The sequence below is a fragment of the Acanthopagrus latus genome, chromosome 16, assembly GCF_904848185.1.
Source record: "Acanthopagrus latus isolate v.2019 chromosome 16, fAcaLat1.1, whole genome shotgun sequence".
NCBI classification, from domain to species: Eukaryota; Metazoa; Chordata; class Actinopteri; order Spariformes; family Sparidae; genus Acanthopagrus; species Acanthopagrus latus.
The window spans coordinates 1124418-1138398 of record NC_051054.1 but is presented as its reverse complement, the minus strand read 5'-3'; the positions used below and the strand labels follow the sequence as shown (position 1 = coordinate 1138398).

At 42.6% G+C, this 13981-nt stretch overlaps 1 protein-coding gene across 9 annotated transcripts in view; it reads left to right on the top strand.

Moving 5' to 3' along the window:
• The window catches only part of LOC119004396 (neuronal PAS domain-containing protein 3), a 234903-nt gene extending 225573 nt beyond the window's left edge, over positions 1-9330 (top strand). For all 9 annotated transcript variants that reach the window (XM_037071270.1, XM_037071268.1, XM_037071272.1 and 6 more), the window contains 2 exons: positions 123-238; positions 3985-9330. In XM_037071270.1, coding sequence (XP_036927165.1) covers positions 123-238; positions 3985-5639 — 1771 coding nt within the window. In that variant the 3' untranslated portion in view covers positions 5640-9330. The remainder of the gene's footprint in view (positions 1-122; positions 239-3984) is intronic.
• Positions 9331-13981: the final 4651 nt, after the last annotated feature.

Here is a 13981-nt window from a genome sequence, read left to right as displayed (position 1 = left end):
AAGCTCCAGAAACTGGAACCAGAACCATTTCTTCAAAAAGAAAAGACTCGTATGAAGCCAAGTATCAGAGAGGGAATTAATTAGCTCATGTGTAAAAACCGTCTTCTTGTGTTTCTCCACAGCAATCCGGAGTATAAAGACACGCCCATGGACATCGCTCAGCTTCCCAACCTGCCCGAGAAAACATCCGAGTCCTCCGAAACCTCCGACTCTGAGTCTGAGTCCAAAGAAAACTCTGGTAGGTGGAAAAAGAACAGAAGCGTTACATATCATCAGGAGGTAAATGTTTTACTGAGGAAGACGAAGACAGATGGAGACGAGAGTAGAAACGTTGCCCTTGAGAGGAACAAGTTTATTAACAGGTAAATATTCCAACGGCGTTCTTTTAAAACCTGTTCGGTTCTTTAAAAAACACCTCTTCAAATTGTTTCCAGGATAATAAGCAGCAGTAAGAGCTACAGCCTGAATAAGAGAAGCCAAAGATATTTTATCAGTTGGTGCCAGTGTGCCGTCCGTGCCAGGCTGGATGGCGATGAACGCCAACCGCTGCAGGGACTGAGCTCACTGGCAGCGCTGCAAACTGCCACCGAACGACATAAAACACAGCATAACTCCACAGAGCGCCGCAGAAATACCTCCAAACTTCACACAGCCAAGCAAAAAAGGCCACAAAGCGACACAGAACAGCCTCCAAGAGGTGCCGCGACATCCCACGTATACCAGCACGACGCCGACACAAGCAGCTCCACATTTTCATGTCCGTGATGCTGACAGTGTTTCTGACTTCCTCACTACATGTGCCGACTTCTGCAGCCCGACGAGCGACTCTTTATCAAAACAGAAAGATTTGTGGGCAGAGCTTCACTCCTCTTTCATACTCTTTTGCTTTCTTTATATATTATGACCACACTTTTTCAGCAACCAGAGCCACAGCAGGGTGTCCTGACTGACCCACAGCAGGATAAACAAAGGAGCTGAACTATTCTCACTAAGTTCATCAATAATAGTTGAAGAGTTGAAAGCTGCCTCGATGCAGCTTCTTCAAGATTTGCTCGACATCGTTGTCAAACGACGTTACATAGAAAATGTTCACTTCTCCCGACAGCTTACAGTCAAACACAGATATTGTAACAGAGACGCCGTCGCAGTCATGGCGACTTGTTTACCTCTCGTACTTCGCTGAATGTGTCTTTAGGTGATCTGACACAAGATAGAAAGATCTAATAATGTCTAACAAGTGACATTATCAACTGTTAAACCTTGAAAATAACTCAATTTTTGAGCCACTTACAAGATTAGAATGAAATGAAAACTAACAAAACATTTAAATGAATATATTAAAACCTTCCACTGCAGGGACCTGATGCGAGCCTTCACACAAGAGAATAAATTAGACGTTAAAAACACTGACGTCTGAATTCAGATCCAGAAATACAAATCAAGGATTAACTTAACTGTGTGTCACCGACATTTCAAGCAGCCAATTCTGCAGAAGACAAAGCTCGCACGCTGCCAGCGGAGCTGAATTTAAACCAATACATGGCCTCCACCTTGAGCATAATATTATCAAGTCCTGCAGCCTGTGTTGGCATGATGAGAATCAGTGCCAGCTGTTATTCTTGCTGCAGGAGAATGATTCTGGCACGCTGTCGGCTGTAAACTGACGCCAGCTGCTGCAGGAGGCGTCCAGCTTCAGCCGCGCTCCAACAGGCCCGAGGTGCTCACACTCAACGTCGCCTAAAATGAGATGTCTGACCTTTGACCTTTGTTCTGTTAGGACAGAGTTTACACAGAGCCGGAGAGGACGCGAGCGAAGCTGCCAAAAAGCAGAAAGAGGCTTTTTCTCTGTGTTTTTATTGTTGTTTCATTCGTGTAATACAACGTAATGACAATGACGTCCAGATAAAAAGTAGGAGTGAGTACACTGTTATCTTAAAACTTATTAATATGAAAAAAAATAACAGAACAGCCTTAGAAGTGAGCTTCAGATCAACCATCACAATCACAAGATGAACAGAATTATTTACACATTTTACTCAGAAGATACTCAAATAATGTAATTATCTGTATGTGACATTCGTTTGAGCGTCTTATAAAAACAAAAAAGACAAACGTTGATATCAAACACGCCGTCTTACTGTCCTCAACACTCACTACAGCACCCAGTGTGGATTAATCCGCCGCTGAAAATAGACCCCAATAAATGAACTATTTCCTCTTCATTGTGGGATTTAAAAGGACGGTGAACATCAGGACACTTCTGGGACAAAATCTACTTTCACTTGATCCAAGTGATCACAGGAACCAATAAACTCTGAGTTATGGACGAATGATTGTTGGTTTTGATGGTGAGATTACTAAGAAACACTTCACTTTACTCTGCTGTAGAGTAGAAATGCAAGAGTTGAGGGAAAAAGGCTGATTTTCATTACTGGGTCTGTTAATTGTTGGCATTAATTTACAAATAAGACCAACTGAGCGAGGTATGAATAATCAATCTACACCGATGATGCTGATCAATCAGTTGGCGAAAAGTTGACTTATGATGCAGTGCAGAGTGTAGAGACAAATATATTTGTGGATAAAAAAAATATGAAGAGAAATAATCCAGAATAAATAAAAGCATAAATTAGAAATTGAGGAATTAATCAAATTAAATGGTAAAATGATACAGAAGTTAGTTAAAACCGCGGAAGCCCTGAGGGACGAGTGAGGATTCTTCCTCTTTTTCTTGTCTGTATATTCATTTCTGGTGCATTTATTTAAAGTATTGAATCATTTATTTATATGATGTTGGCTCGTGTGTGTCGGGCTGCCATACGTTCCCTTCTTGATCGCATCATGGAGCAATAATCCTCTTCAAAGTCGCAGAATCCTCACAAGTTCAGGTTAAGTTTAAAAAAAACAACCCATAATGCATCTTGATAACATCCATTAAACTCTCTCTGCCTGGTATCTTTTTCCGTTTTGACAACGTTTGGTGGATTTTGGACCAACAGCATGAAGACGTCCAGGTCCTTTTTGGTTTTAAACCTGACAAATCCTGATGTATGACATTTTTACTGGCTCAGTCAATAAACCAAACCAAACCCTCGCTGGGAAACACTTAAAACCGCAGCTCCGGTTTCGATTCCAGCCTGAGAATAAATCTGTTTTGCTTGGAAAGCGCACTTAATGGAGATACAAGGTTTTCCCCAGACACGGCAATTGAGTCGACATTTCAGGTGGCATGAGGGAGTCCGAGCGCTGCCAGCTGGGCGGCCGCCGGCCTCAGTGTGCGCTGGCAGGGTTTGAAGTGTGTGTGTGTTGTGTGTGTAATGGGCTGGACAGAGCCAACATGCCTGAACAGCAGCAGCTACAGATACTGAACACACATCAGTGCGTCCGCAACACAACACAACACAACACAACACACGGAAATCCTGTCAGGAAACATAAAAGATCAACACCTGGGAGTCAAACATGCCGCCTGAATCCTGAAGATCTTAGTCGAGACGAGACGGTTTTAATGAGGCGCCTGTTGCTTTTATTTTCATGCAAGAATGATTTGTTTCTTTAGTGAATATTAAACTGTAGACTGCTTAAAAAATGGGAGTGATCTTATTTTGAAGGGGTGTGTACATGGCTGACCTTCCTGTCTTTATAAAAGTTTTTGATGGTTGTCACCTTCAGATTTGACATTGTTTGAAGCAACTCTTTGTACCACCCGATGACGGTAGTCCGTTTTCATCATTCAGAAAGAGAAAGCGGTAGATTCAGGATTGCAGATACACCTGTCACAAGTTTCATCGTAAACTTTAAAATATTTGTTGAGATATTTCAGTCTGGATTAAAGTGAAAGACCAAACATCCAACAGGCACCGCCGACATTAAAGCCGTGTCACTTACAATCGCTAAAAATGTCCTGAAGTCGCTACAGATCAAAGTGTTGTTGATGCTACTGAGATTCTTGGATCTTAACCAACTTACCTTTTTACCCAACAGACAACGAGAACGCCAAGCCCGACGGGAAGCCGGGTCACCAAGCAGAACGCAGCGAGGACCCGGAGACGGACAGTAAGCGTCAGCAGCAGCCCGGCCAACCACACTGCTCCTCCGAACAGGAAATGAAGCGGCAGGAAGAAGGAGACAGCTCGAGCAACCCAGAGAGCCAGGACAGTGACGACAGCCTCGAACCTTCAGACGGAGAGGTGGAGGAACAGGAGGAGGCAACGGGAGGAGGCGGAGGTGGTGGAGGAGGAGGTGGGGGTGGTGGAGGAGGAGGAGGAAGGCTGGGGAGGTTAGCGGGACTGGGAGCGTTGGGAGGACTGGGTGCCATCGGAGGACTGGGTAATCTTGGCGGGCTTCACATTAAAGTAGAGCACTACGGAGAAGGGGAAGAAGTACAGTTGCACAACTCACAAACATCTTCATCAGAGGAGGAGGAGGAAGAGGAGGACGAGGATGATGACGAGGAGGAGGAGGAGGACGGAGACATGCGGGATTGCAACAGTGCCAACGCAGGAAACAAGCTCCAGAAGAGGCGGAAGAGGAGGAAAGTGCAGAAATGGGACGGATCCCGAAGCAGAAGACTCCGCCTGTCCTCGACCACGCCGAGCCCCAGTGCCATGGGCGACACCACACCGCTGGTTGACCCCTCACAGGCCACATCCGCCAGCTCCTCCCACCTCCTCACCTCCTCCGGCTCCCCTAACAGTGCAGGTGCAGCGTCCTCGGTCCTGAAAATCAAGACGGAGATGGCAGAGCCCATCAACTTCGACAACGACAGCAGCATCTGGAACTTCCCACCCAACAGAGAAATTTCCAGAAACGAGTCCCCGTACAGCATGACCTCCAAGCCGGCCGCTCCGGGCAGCCATGAGACCTTCCCCTCACCCCAGGGAGGCTCTCTCCAGGTGGCCATCCCCGACTCCGTCCTCACCCCTCCTGGAACCGAGGGAGGAGCAGGAGGAGTAAGGAAGCCTCCTTACAATGGAAGTTCTGCCCCGTCCTCCGCTTCCAGTGCTGCGAGTTTAGCTCCTCCCTCCAGCGCCTCCTCTGCTGACCCCCTGTCCCCTCCTCTCTCCGCCTCCCCACGGGACAAGCAACAAGGCACTCCAACCACTTCTTCCTCCTCTTCCTCATCCTCCTCGTCCTCATCAACTTCTTCCTCCTCACTGCTGTACTCTGGCGATCTCGAGGCACTACAGCGTCTGCAGGCCGGTAATGTTGTGCTCCCGTTGGTCCACCGGGTCACGGGGACTCTGGCTTCCACGAACACGACGGCTCCACGGGTCTACACCACCGGGACCATCAGGTACGCACCGGCGGACGTCACCCTGGCCATGGCGCAAGGCAACCTCCTCCCCAACGCTGCCATGAACTTTGTCGACAGCTCGGGGTTCGGCCTGGACCCCAAGACGCCCATGGAGATGCTCTACCACCACGTCCACAGGCTCAACATGTCGGCAGCAGCAGCCGCCGGCCCCTTCGTTGGATCTCCGGCTGTGACGGGCGCCAACGGTGCCCTGGGAGGCCAGATGCCGACGGCGGCCAACGTTTTCACCACGGCGGAGGGACTTTTCTCGACGCTACCTTTCCCGGTGTACAGCAACGGGATCCACACCACGCAGACAAGTCTGGAGAGGAAGGAGGATTAACGCAAAACATTCAAGACCGTATTACTGTGTTCCTGGAATCAACGACTGTGTCAAAGACTACTCACTAGTAAAAAAAAACAAAAAAACATGAAAGACTATTTACTTACTATCTTTTATCAACACAGCACTGTGTTTCCGAGAGGGGAGAAAGGACAGGAAAGGATGACAGATGTACTCTAGCACTTTGAATCTGAGCAACTGAGCTTGTGTAATAGACATGAATGACCCTGAAACATGTCCCTCTTTTTCTATCTCTTTTCTCTCCTCCTCATCTTCCTCCTCCTCCTCCTCCTCCTCCTCCTCTCTCCGTCTCTCTCTCTTCACTCCTGTTTCTTGCAATCAGCAACATTTTTTTCTCTCGAACAAATGAACAAAAAAAAAAAAAACAGACTATTCTTTATTGTAAAGAATTTCCTTTTTTGCCTACAGAGAATTCATATTGCCTACGGACTCCGCCGGAGCCTGACGGAGATAATTTTTATTATTTGACTTGTTTTGTGTTGCGTCTTCATGAAGATGCTGATTGTGTATTTAAAGGAGGACGGTACAGGGATTTGTAACGGACAGAAAACTCTACGTGACGCTCCTCCGTATGTATCTTGATGTGATCAAGGCTTGAAGAGAAAGTTTTTAAACCGAGAAGAGGGAGCGCTGATGCACCTCCGACAGGTCTCAGAGATAATAATCTTTTGAAAAAAGGTTTTTGAGGACGTTTCTCGATTGAGGGAATAGTTTAGAGAATTAATGCTGTTTTTCTCTCTTTTCATTTTTTTTATTTGTTTTTTTTTTATATATAAAATATTCTAGCTCAGATTTAACTTACAAATCAAGCATTAAGAAGAAAAACATAAAAAAGCAATTTCAACCGGGTAATGACCTGTGAATTATCGAATGTTACTACTTCCTCTTTTATCCCAGGAGTTTACCTACAGGTCTCGCACCAAACATAACCTCCTCCACATCTCTTCCCATCTCAATCTATCGTTCTCTCTCTCCGTCTACCTGATCTATAATCTCTCCGCCTACATTTCTGCCTGTCGATCTACAGATTCATGGTGCTACCGACCGTCCAGTAACCCTGATTCAGCTGGCTGATGTGGGTGCTGTAAACGAACCCACAGCTCGTTGACAGACTGATCGTTGGTTTTTTGTCTTTGTTTTTTTCAGTTTTGGAGGGGGAACAATTTTAAAGTCTTTTTTTTTTCTCATCTGACCTTCAGGAAAGTCAGAAACACAGCAAGAACCTTAAGAACCTCTAAGTCAACGACATCTCCATGTGTCATCTACATATCCCCCCTTCGCTTGTCTAAAATAATCTGATTGGGCCACGAGGGGCAGCTCCGCACGGCAACATGGAGTTGATTGGTTGAATTTTAGGCTACATAATTTTATTTTTACTTGTTTTGTATTTTCTAACTTAATCACTTTTGATTCTCAGTGAAACTGAGGCTAATACACTAGTGTCACTAACTTGAAAAATGAATGTTGAAAACCTCGACCGGCTCCTGTTTGATCACTGTTTTATTAATTTATAGCGACTACTTTCTTCCTCCTCCTCCTCCTCCTCCTCCTCCTCTTCTTCTTCGTCGTCTTCTTCCTAAACCAGAATCACCTCCACGAGATTTTTTTCTAAACAATCCACTCTCTTCCATCTCATCGCCGGACCCTGTGATTAAAAACCACATATCAACAAGGAGATTGTAATAAAAGACATGCATTTTCAATCAATCAAATCAATCAAACAATCAATCCAATAACTACAAGAAAAAAAAGAATATGAATTTTTTGAGGAAGAGAAAAAAATAATCACATTCCTTTAAACAATGTCGTCTTGGTCGTTGTTCTTTATGTTCTGTGTTTCTTCTTCCCGAGCCTCCGTTGCCAAAAAAATGAAATGTTTAAATCTCACAAGTTTGGTGTTTTACAGCACTGTGATTCTCGTTCATTTGTAACTTTTATTTTTTCTCTCTACTTTTTTGGGTAAAAAGAGTTTCCAAAAAAAAAAAAAAAAAAAAAAGATGAGAACAAGTAAAAATTAAAGCGGTAAAAAAAAAAGTATAAAAAAGAAAAAAAAACTGTCACGACATCCATCTTTTTAAAGTTGACAGCCCCGTCTTTACCATCCCGTCATCCTTATTACCCAGTGTGATTACGCCGTAAAAACGTGTTACCGATGTGTTTAGTGTCACTGGCTGTCAAAAAGTCTTTCATGGCGACTTCTCTCTCTGTGTGTGTTGACTATATGCAGTATATACTGAGCTACTGTAGCTGTTTTTGTCCTTTGTCTTCTCTGTGCTCTCTCTAGTGTGGGGGAGGGGTGATGGGCGGGGCTTAAAGAGAGATATAGAGGGGGCGGAGTCTGACGTCCCTGTTTCCCTCGAGCCCCGCCTCCTTCTCCACCTCCCTCTATCTGCAGTCTTAGTGAAACCAGTGGAGGTTTGTGGAATTTCGTGTTCGGTGGCCTTTGCAAAAAAACTAAAAAAACGTTTGTAGAGTCCACCTTTTTTTTCCTCGCTGCTTCCTTTTTGTCTTTGTAAGACCTCTTCTTTCGTTTTCTGTTCAGGTTTTCTAATCCTTCTTCTCTTTCTCTCTCTGCTGTTGCTTTTTGCTGTTGTGTAGTCTTATACAAACCTCTTTATCTTGCTGTCCTTTCTCTCAGAGATGAAAAAGATTCTTTAACTAGCTCAAAGGTTTATGGAGCCATGTTTTTTGCCGCTAAGGAATTCTGGGAATCGCGGTTTCCAGCTCTCGCGTAACAAAGTATTGAATGACTAATAAATATTTACACTATAGAGAATTAAATTATGATGAGGAAAAGCCTAAAGTAGCATTTTTAGATGTAGTCCCGAAAAAACCACAAAAGCCTCAGTTGTGAAACATTTCCCAGAGTCCCTTGGGGCGTCTTGTGTGCATTGGGTGTATTTCATTGGTTCTCACCGAACTTGTTGACTTCCTGCGCAAACTTCTCTCACGGGACGAACAAAGTTACACAAGTGGTTCAAGGGGGGAGAAAAAAAATCACTATTTCAGGACACGTAATAAAAAACGGTTTTAAAGATTTCTAAAGAAATTAAAAGAAGAAAAAAATATTTCGCACTATAAATCTATTTTTATAGGTGTTTTGGAAAAACTGAACTGCATGTTTAGTAAGTTCGTCCGATGCGTTTCACGTGATCGATCCCTCGTTCTTTCCGTTCTAACTTTTTCGGTCCAGCGGTTTCTTGTGTTTTTTTAAGTCTGTCGAGCCCAAACGGGGGGAAGTGATGGAGGCCTGTCGGAAGAATAAAAGTCTGTATTGTCAAAACCCACCCGGGCCTCCAGTCCCCCCCCTCACATCAGGAAAATCAATCTGTAGCGTCTGTGCTTTCTGTGGAGAATCAATGTCTTGTTACTGCGACTAACATGTAAAACTACAACAACAACAAAAAAAACTGCTTCTGGAGTTTAACAATGGAATTTATTTATTTTTGTGTTCAAGAAGATGAATGTGATCCGGGCCGCTCGATCTGTCGGTTTGATTGGTGGGTCGTCTGTGGTTGAATGTTAAATTCAGTCATTTCAGGAGCATTTTGTTTCCGCGCTCCTCTGGATTTTAGCGTTTTCTACTTTTGGTGGTTTTTGCGTGAAAGCAGGGGGGGCGGGGCACAAACGGATGGCAGGGCCCCATTTGGTAAAGACAAGGGGATTTAGTTTTCGGGTCGGGTCGGGTCGGGTCGGGGGTGGGGGGCACATAACTCAGACGAAACCAGGAAATACACCCACATGTAACAAAAACCAAACAGCCGGTCCAAGCTGTTTCAATGTTTTTTCTGTGTTTTATGTCGAAAAATGAAAACTTTGCTGGTGATTTTAAAAGCGTTAAAAACCTTAATCACAGCTGCTGTCAAAAATACATAGTGTTTAAGAATTACAAATATTGAAAAATCACTTCATTTACCTGTGAAGAAACTGTGTCTGTGTTTTTAACTATTTCTTGTACAATTATACAGATTCTTTTATGAGGAACTTGGTGCCAAGTAGCTGAAATACGGGAGAGAGGGAATCTCTTATTATCAATGTTAACAGTGTTATAAAATTCTAAATACAAACAAATTAAAATATTAAAAAAGAGAAAACTATGGTACATTTCTATTTTTTTGTTTTGATTTTTTTCCCCCTCGCAGAAGAGGGGAGAAAAAACACACGACTAACTGATGCTAACTTTGAGTGCCTGGCTTATTTTTATTATTATTATTATTATTATTATTATTATTATTATTATTATTATTATTTTCAAAAGACATCTTTTTGAGTTCATTTACCATGAATAATGCTGCAAATCCGAAAATGTACATACTTCATTTTTATAGCAGTTGTTCTTTTCTAAGTTTACTAGGTTCTCATCCGATCAGAGGAACATGTCACACACATGGTCGTCTTTCTGTAACCCGGTTTTGACCATCTTACAGGTGCCATATTCATAATAAAAATTTCTCTCGAATTTGTTACCAGCTTGCATCATTTCTTCTGTTTGACACATTCAGCCATCCCTCGCCCTAAAATATTACAAAAGCTTCCGCATCAGTATTCCTGCTTTTCTTCTTCTTTACTTCCTGTTTGTTTTGATCGTGTGCTCGTTAAGATTTGAGGGAGGTAAAGGAACAAATTGTATTTTTTCTCTCTCACTGCGTCTCCTTGACCTTCCCTCGCAGCGGGTTGTCAGACAGATCAGAGGAGATGCTGCACAGTGAGGGCGGCCGGAGGCGTTTTAACCTTCAGGCGGCCAATCAGGTACGTTTCTCTGCTGCGGAGACGACGACGCATCACATGACTTTCTGGTGACGGACGGAGATCCGAGGCTCACTGCTGAAATCAACACTGTTAAAGTGTCACTTTATCATCTGCTGTACACAGGAAGGTTTCTGAGGGGTCCGACCACCAGGGGGCGACTGCACTGGTTTCAAACATGAGTCTGATTGTGTGTAAACTTATGAGAAATTCATTCGACTTCTCACTTGATTTATGACCTCGGTGAACAGTTTCCTGATGCGTTTGTGGTCTCAGTCCCTCGATCGCAACCTCTGTTGTCTCATTTAGCAGCTTGTTAGCAACTGTAAGTGTTTTATGATTAAGGTGTGGAACAATTAATGATGTGTTTTATGTAGAGTAAATCTTGTAAATATCTTCAGCCTGTGGCAACAACACAGCTTTACACTTTACAAATCTCGACACAGCTTTGGAGGCGGAGCTCCGTTAATTCCTATGATTTATACAGAAGAAGTCGATACCGGATGGAAAGATGGCGGACAGTCAAACCAACGAGGAGTTCTTGATTCCGTGTTTACTTCCTGGTGATGCAGCTCAGTTTCCCCTGCTGGCCCCGCCCATGAGCTCCAGCTCCGCCCATTGACTTTACATTGTGGTGACTTCACAGATTTTTAAATCACTTTTCTCATATTATTCATATTTTAAATATATAAAACCTCCATGGATCAAAATGTAACAACAGACGTGTTTGATTATGGCGTTTTTTTGGAGGGAAAAGCTGCTCGGTGCCGTTGTGAAGCCAAATAAAGCACGAGAGGCTTCAAGTCGAGCCGGTTAACGTCCAGTTTAGCACCCGGCTAATTTAAACAGATAAAATGATTTAATCGTGCGACTTGTTGTGGGGTTGTTTTACTCCATGATGAAAAAGAACGTGATCAGAAGCAGCCGACACAGAAAATAGTTAGACGCGGTTCGTAAAACGGAGATAAATCACACTGCATTCAGTCTGATTATTTATATCATCCATCTCTTGTATCCAGGCTTCCTCGTGTCTCTCACTTTTATTACCTCCTCCTCCTCCTCCTCCTCCTCATGCAGTAATAAGAGCCGAGAGGTCAGTCAGTCGACCCTCTGAGGCCGACCAGCCAACTTTAAATATTTCACACTATTTTAAATGAGTGCACATGAATCATAGATCACAGGCAGCGCTGGTGTGTGTGTGTGTGTGTGTGTGATGAGGTGCTCGGACCTGAAGCTCCTTCTAATAACCCCTGGCTGTCCGTCTCAGTGAGGAGGTCTGATGTGGAATTTAGATCCGACAGCGCCGGTCGTTCACCGCAGGCGTAACGAGCGGCCTTTCATCATCGGCCGTGACGGACGGATGATGAAACAAAGCGTTAGAGATGAAAACTCAGGGGCTGATCTCACTAATTCCCAACATGCACCAGAAGTCAAAACATCACCAAAATCTGTAGAAGCATTTTAGAGACACGCCGTCGCTGCTGAAGACACGATGTGACGTTTAGGTTCCTGGAGAAAAACGCCATTCTGTGTTTCATGTTGCATTGTGGGATCATTTCAGCCGCTTACAGTCTCAGAGAGATCATTCTCAGTTTATCAGTGAGCAACTGGAAGAGAAAGAGGAAAAATATGTTCTTTTGTTTCTATAATCACTCAGACGGCCACAAAAGTCAAATAATCAAGCTTTTCTGGATTTTTGTCCTGTTTGTGACCAAAAGTCAAAATATATTTGTTTATAAGGTAAGTTTTATTAAATAAGTTAACATATATAAATACTGTATCTTTTCCTGAACCTAACCACGAGTTCTGGAGCCTAAATCCAGTGTGATCGTTTGACACTGTTAATAAACGTCCAGAAGTCATAATATGTAATTAAAGAAGATTTACTCAAGGACAACTTTTAACTTCCACTCAACTAATATTGTACTTTTTTACCATTTTATTCAAAATTACATACATTTGAATCTAACATTTAAAATATTATCCGCGAGCAGATTTAATATAGAACATTTGATATGATAATGTTAATATCAGACTCAAAGTATCCAATATATACATGCATGTAAAAATGTATTTCTGATTTACACTTTCATACTTTTACTTGTACTAGTCCTACATAAGTAATATTTTAAGGTGATATTATTACATTTAACTCAAGTGTGACTTTTAGGTCTTTTTCACGCTGCTGATGTGCAGAGCTTTATTTTGAAATTTTAACTGGATGTTATATTCCAGCCCTTCAGAGGAAGTAAAGATTTTTTTTTTTTTTATGTTTATTACTTTTTATTGTTATGTTACTCTGGAACAAAACTAATGCCGAAACAGTAAAACTAAACATTGTAAAAAGATAAACCAAAATGTAAAAGAAAATGATAAAAATGTGAAGGTCAACAAGCAGATTATTGTTAAAGTGCCACATTTTTGAATGGAGTTTGGTGTGTCGAGGTGAGTCCTCAAAGAGATTTGATGCTAACATCATCAGACTTCCTACACTGTGTCCTCCTACAGACAGAACATCGGTCGCTGTCAGTCCTTCTGACCTTTGACCTCCCATCAACCAGAGGCTGCTCGTCCTCGCTGCTGCTGAAGCTGCAGCTGTGAGGTCATCAGCAGTAATCGACCATCACAGCACTAACGAGCGTCAGGCTCAGTGTTGATGCTGTCAGTCATTAGAACCAGAGATCTGAAGAGATCAGTTTTAATGAACTCCTCTCCACATGTTCAGGTCCGTTATCTGAACCTGCAGTCAGAGCGCGGCCGGCGTAGTTTACATGGAATTAAATATTTAGGACGTGTTCTTTTAAATTCAATGAAAACATCGAGGTGCCTTATTTTTGCATTTAACATGAGGATTACACATTAAACTTTACTGCTATATAAAATAAGTTTAAGTGTATTTAGTTTATTTGAATATATAAAATAAGAATAAAACATACTTCAGTGTTTCAAGATAAAGATTGTGGCCAGAGGAAGTAAAGATATTATTTATTATTTAGATGACACAAATGTATTTCATATTAATTAATGCTTATTACAACAACCTTATTATTAAGCGTTACTCTAACTATTTGTAATCTTACCTCCAAAGTATCAAATTGGTGCCAAAACATTAAGACAGACATTAAGACACAATTTGAAGTGAATTATAACACGTGATGGTTAACAAGCGTTCCACTGTTAAAATTGCACTTTTTTAAATGGAGTTTGGTGTGGCAGGTGTTGGCTCCGATGAGGTAAGGCTGCAGGTTTTTCTGTGTCCGTGTTACTTTAAATCCTTTTCTCTCTCCTTGTTTACTCAAACGTCCCAGCGTTTTCTTTTTTGTCTTTTTGTAAATCTCACATTTTTTGCACTGAGTCTGGTCTACAGAGCTGCTGACCTTCAACCATCTGCTGTGGAGGAAGTAGAAGAACCCAGCTTGATGAAAAAGGAAGGCAGATATTGGTAATTAGAGCTGAACATTTAAACATTGTGGAGGTACGTTATCCTCTTCTTCTTCTTCTTCTTCTTCTTCTTCTTCTTCTTCTTCTTCTTCTTCCTCTTCTCCTCCTCCTTCTTCCCACAGAGCTACAGATGC